The sequence below is a fragment of the Alosa pseudoharengus genome, unplaced genomic scaffold (genome assembly GCF_046254945.1).
Source record: "Alosa pseudoharengus isolate Yale_2024_CS ecotype anadromous, Long Island Sound unplaced genomic scaffold, YU_APseudo_1.1 YU_APseudo_1.1_scf_9, whole genome shotgun sequence".
Taxonomy (NCBI): Eukaryota; Metazoa; Chordata; class Actinopteri; order Clupeiformes; family Clupeidae; genus Alosa; species Alosa pseudoharengus.
In genome coordinates this window covers 16,553,571-16,559,242 of record NW_027468881.1, presented here as the reverse complement: position 1 = coordinate 16,559,242, position 5,672 = coordinate 16,553,571, and the positions used below count along the sequence as shown (strand labels likewise).

The following is a 5,672-nucleotide window of genomic DNA, read 5'->3' as shown; positions in this document are numbered from 1 at the left end:
CAACATGCCTGATCAGAGTCCTTGACAGGATAATCAAAGGGATGATTATAGTGAAAAAAAAGGGTATTTGGATTGTCAAAGCACAATATTCCGGTGTGAGACGTGTCATTTGTGGAAACATCATGAGAAATAAACAGATGGATTTAGAAGTATAGGTCTACTCAAGATTGTTACCAGAGTGAAAAAGCAGAGTGAAAAAGATCTGTGCTGTGTGCAGATAATTATTTTTAAAGTTTCCTTTCACATTGTAGGCTACACCTTAAAGACCATTCAAGGTATCACATAGCCTATGTGATGAAATCTCATCTCATAAACTATAGCCTATTTCAGCTATTTGAAAACAATAAAATTACCACAGATGTGTTCCCATGTTCAGTTTGTTGTAACAATGTTAAACCATGTTAACACCATGGTTAACACCAACTATATTGTAGCCTATCATACATAGGGCAATGATTTTATTATATGTTTATCTAAGTATGCAGCAAAGTAATTGCTGTAAAAATCCATTGTATGTGAAACGTTAAATGACCCTGCAGAAAGAAAACATAAAACAATCAATTACTAGCATAAAATATTACATCAAAATACTGGACTGATTTGTTTTGGATACGATGTGCGTATTTATTTCTTATGGTTTAGTCATTTCAATCCAAACTGTCCGTATCGGACATTTTCTTTCCCCTCAACATTAGGCTACTAACCGTGTGTGGCTGACTTGCTCGCTTTGGATTCTTGCCCACCGCGCACACTTCCTGATTTTAAACGTCCCCTAACAAAATGTGATCTGTCCTCTTTCGACAAAAGCGTAACCGTGCTTAACGTTCAAATTGAGTCCTATGCGTCTCGCCCGAGAAATAAGAAAAAGCCAACAAAGTAAGATTATGTCGAATCGTGTGTGTTGATGTGTAAAAGCGGAACTGGGCAGCGCACGCGCCGGTCCGATTCAAACAGGTGGAAAGAAAGAGCACGATCCCCGCTGGCGCGTGACTGCAAGCGCTTTTTATCCATGCTGTAACATTTACTCAGCATGTTATAAACGTTATTTATACCACATAAACTCTGATATTTCTATTTCTGCGGATTAGTCTATCATTAGTCTATGGGTCGTATCGGGATCGGTGGCATCCCGTTGAGAATTAATGGGCCATCGGTTAAAAGGCGCACAGACTGCTCAGACGTAAATAAATGTAATTCTCCAAAAACACTATTCATTGTCTACGTCGTTTGACATCCCACGTAGCCTTGTGGGTTTTATTCATATATTAGACCTCAGTCAAGAGACCGTTTACGCACAGGTGGGAGATACCCGTTTCGTAGGACGGCCCCCTCTTTCAGTTCCACAGCGGATGATGTGAGCGAGTGACATTTGCCGTTGCGGTTTGGGACAGTAGGCGAATCTGCAAACAGGTGTGCGGCTGCCCGAATCCGGCCCAGACGCCTTTTCCTGCTTGTTCGTGTGGAAAGCCTACCTAGGTCTCGAAACAATCATCCTCGTAGCGGGACGGGGAGAGGAGGGGGAGTTTGTTCCCATTTCAGTTGCTGGCATTCAAATAGCCTATTTTTTCTATCAGGCTATACAACAAAGGGATAAGGTCCATAGAGAAAACGCTATGACAACTAAAAAGACATGCACGGATTTAACGAAAAGGAGCCGAAGCCCCGTCGTTTTAGAGGCGGAGATGTTCAGGGAATTTCAGGACTGGTGTCTCCGGACTTACGGTGACTCGGGTAAAACAAAGACTGTCACCCGCCGAAAATACAACAAAATTATGCAGACTCTTTTGCAGAACGACGACTCAGACGGCGTTTACGTTGATAATAGCCACATCAATGCCAAATTCAAATTCTGGGTGAAGTCAAAAGGGTTTCAGGTCGGAAACAACATTCTGGGCGAGCACAACAAGAAAGGAGCACCGGGGAAGCCCGTCCTGTACGTCCCTGTCAAATCAACGGTAACGTGTCTTTTCCTTCAACGTTATTGGGACACCATGTGAAGTATTTTAGCTGTCTTGGCTGTCTGACTGTTCGTGTAAGTGTGTTTGTGTGTGACACATTTTTTCACCTAAAGCATATCTATATACTATTTATTTGTCCGCGTAACGCAGTTTAATAATGGCTGGAAAGCGCATGCTATAATAACTCCTCTGTCATGTACTTCCTCTTCACTTCAAACACTACCGGACTCTGTCCGACTCTCACATCACTCATTTTCAACCGAGCAGAACAGTCCTACTCTGAGATCTAGCTGCCATAGCAACGCTGCTGCCTCACAGGAGCATTGCCTGTGTAGTGATGATGGTGTCCTGGTCAAGACATAAGCTACCGCACAGTCTAACGAATGGGTATGGCGTTGTCCTGCGAACTGAAGGGCATGCTCTATGAGGGTTTGATTAGGTCCTCATACTCGGGTCATTGAATGTGCTTATGATCAAATATTTTTCTCCACATACTTAAAATGACACAGACAGACTGTAGCCAACATGACGCTACAAGACCGGGCGGGATTGCGCGCTCTTATGGTGTAGGTTACCCAAATTGTTGGGGATGCCAGGGTGCGTTGTTGGCGCACAGAGGAGAAGGCGCGTTTAGGATGGATGCCAAGGACTATATTCATTGATTAATAAGAACCATATTTAGAAAGCTGGCCTAATAATGTAATTAGCCTTCCCAATAATGTGGCGGGACAGAGAATGTTCCCGCAGAATCTTCTCAAAGGGCTCGCGCACCGCCCTCCTTCCAGCCAAGCGCTGATGCAGTCTTCTTTTTATTATTTTAATGTTCATCGTTGGTATTACGGAGTACTTTCAGAGATTTAGATTTAAATGTGGTCCAACGTCCGCTTAATTTGAACAGTAAAGGACGGAAAGTGAACTCACTATTGCAGCGCGTGCCGATATTACGTATTGCCACCACTTGCATTGTCCTGCGCGGGATGAAGGCAGAACGGACTGTTGGCACTCGTTGCTCTGGTAACCTGGCCGTTCCTATACTATAGCCTTAAGTCTCCATTTTATATGAGACCAAATTTTTTTCACATCATGCAGCGGTTTATATGATTCACACGGCCTAACTTAAATGCTTAACAAATAATGTTTTATTTTCAGCATTCAGGCTACTTTTGTCTGCGTGATGCACCACAATTTGTTATTACTGACGCACAAAGATCATTAATTGATATCACGACACATAAGACTATGTTGGCTGCCACATCCTGGGCATGGCCTTACAGGAATGGAGGTTAGGCTACTGTAGCTGTCCTGGGATAGTGGTTGATGGTTACTAAGGATTGGCTCAGAATAAACTAGTCTATAAAACGAACGAGGCCCACCCTTTATTTGACATATAGAAAACTTGACTGATGCTCCGGCAATAATTTCTCTTATTTATTTCCTCTTCCCACCACTGTGTCAACGTGTCACTATGGTGGTGGGGTGCCAGAAAATGAGCCACCATTTTAAATAATCCTCTCGGGCAGTCGCCAACAGCTTACAGCCACCCAGGCAGTTGGTAGCCTACAGTCTTTGAGGGGACAGGAGCCCTCAGCTGCTAAATATACAAACTTGAGTGATGAATTCAACAAAACTTCTTGGCTCATTGTGCATACTAGTATAGGCCTAGACAGAGGACTATGGATATCCTGTAGGCTGCAGAGGTAAAAGATTAAACAAGCATAGCCTACCCCCTGAAACATTCTGGCATGTGTGATCCTGTCTGTGATCTAAATTAAATGTTTTCTTGATATTTAATTCTTTTATAATTTTTGAAGGTGCTGACCTTGGTAATAAAACACTAAATATCCTTAAACATTGGGGGAATCGTGTGTAGGCCTATTTATTGCCCCAAAATTTGGTGTGAATTTTGCAATGTTTTGTAGCTCTACAGTTGCATCTCCCAGGAAAAATCATTTGTAGATCAGGACAAAGAGGCGCTTCAGTGAAGTCAAGACATTCTGAGAACTCTAAATGTGTGACAACCTGTCAGTGTGACTTCCAATGCCTACTTCAGAAGTTCAGAGTCAATCGTGAGATTTATTATTAAAATAAATATTTTGGTGCTAATATACTGGCATACTTCCTTAAGTTAACATACAAGTTTTGCATGTAGCACCAATATTTAACATATAGGTGTAGCTTCAATTTTAGGGATCATAAACCTTTTGTGTTACTGTCATGTTGGGACAAGTTTATCTTTCATCTATGTTAGTCACTTGTTGCACAGCCACCCCCCACCCAAACATGCGCACGCGCGCACACACACGCACACACACACACACACACACGGTTACAAACTGAATCACACAACCCATTGAACTAAAGTAGTTCAATTAGCATCAAGAGAAAGATGAAGACCGACTGACCATTTTTTTAACTTAGTTCCAATATTTGGAGACTCACCCCCCCTTTTTATGTTGTCCCTTTCGCCCTGTCATGTTAACAGTCTAATTGTTACTCCTTTATTGTCCCTTTTTTGGCTCCATATGTTTAATCTGTCATCCTTCAACATGCATTAACAGCGCTTTTCTCTCTCTCTCTCTCTCTCTCTCTCTCTCTCTCTCTCTCTCTCCCCCCTCTTTCTCCATGGTGCTGACTGTTGATCTTGTTGAGGGCAAACGCTATGATAATTGTTACACACGCTGTTGTCAGCCACCGTCATTATTAAAGAACCATTGAGACCTCCTTAAAGCCCCAATTTGTTTTTCAGCTCATCAATCTTTCTTCTCTTTTTTTCTTCTCCATCTGCTGGTCGCTGGGGATTACTGTCTGTTGCAGCCTCATGCTAGAGTTTGATGTGAGGCAGCATTCTGGAATGTGTTCTAGAATGAATCAGCTGATGAGAGTCTTTTTAAAGGGCTTTCTTTGTCGGATCCAGTTGTCATGAATGACAGTGTTCCAAGGGAGCTTCATGTCATGTCATGAAGTTAACAAGTTTGCAGAGTTGTTGTGACACCCAGTTGTTTCTGGTTGTCTGATTGCGCTTTTCAGTTGCAGTTTGTTTCATATTTCAGAAACAATTGCCCAACAATTGCTTGTTCATTAATTGGGGTGTTTGATGTTTGATAATAGCACACACTTTTAGTGACAGTGAGCAGTGTCAGGCAAGAGTCAGAGAGTAGCTTGTTGCCTTGTGGAGTCACACACTCACACTCACACAGTCTCTCTCTCTTCCACAAACACACACATACACATGTGGAGACAGGCATGTACATGGACGTGTGCTCACACATACACACACACACACACACATACACACACACACACACACACACACACACACACACACACACACACACACACACACACACACACACACACACACACACACACACACACACAAACTCACACACACACACACACACACACATACATCAATGTGACTAATGATAAAGAACAGCAGGAGACATCCCCCTAACTGGCTCCCGTGCCAGACAAACTACAAAACAAACAAAAAGACCAAAGCAGTAGAATAGTATAATTAGGAAACTAGAGGCACCGCGTTACAGTAGGATACACTGTTTGAGTTTCTGAATGTACGATTGAAAAATGAAGAGATTTTTTGTAGCTAGATGTGTTGAGTAGTATTTAAGTAAAGGAGTACATTTGTGCAAAAGTGTGTGTGTGTGTGTGTGTGGGGGGGGGGGGGGGGGGCATATGTGCCTTTCTGTTTACTTT

The 5,672-nt window shown here is 42.6% G+C and overlaps 1 protein-coding gene across 2 annotated transcripts in view; it reads left to right on the top strand.

Annotated features, from left to right (window-relative positions):
* The first annotated feature begins 1,203 nt into the window (after positions 1 to 1,203).
* The window catches only part of nol4la (nucleolar protein 4-like a), a 47,056-nt gene continuing 42,587 nt past the window's right edge, over positions 1,204 to 5,672 (top strand). For both annotated transcript variants that reach the window (XM_076275505.1, XM_076275504.1), the window contains exon 1: positions 1,204 to 1,955. In XM_076275505.1, the coding sequence (XP_076131620.1) occupies positions 1,614 to 1,955 (342 nt within the window). In that variant the 5' untranslated portion in view covers positions 1,204 to 1,613. The remainder of the gene's footprint in view (positions 1,956 to 5,672) is intronic.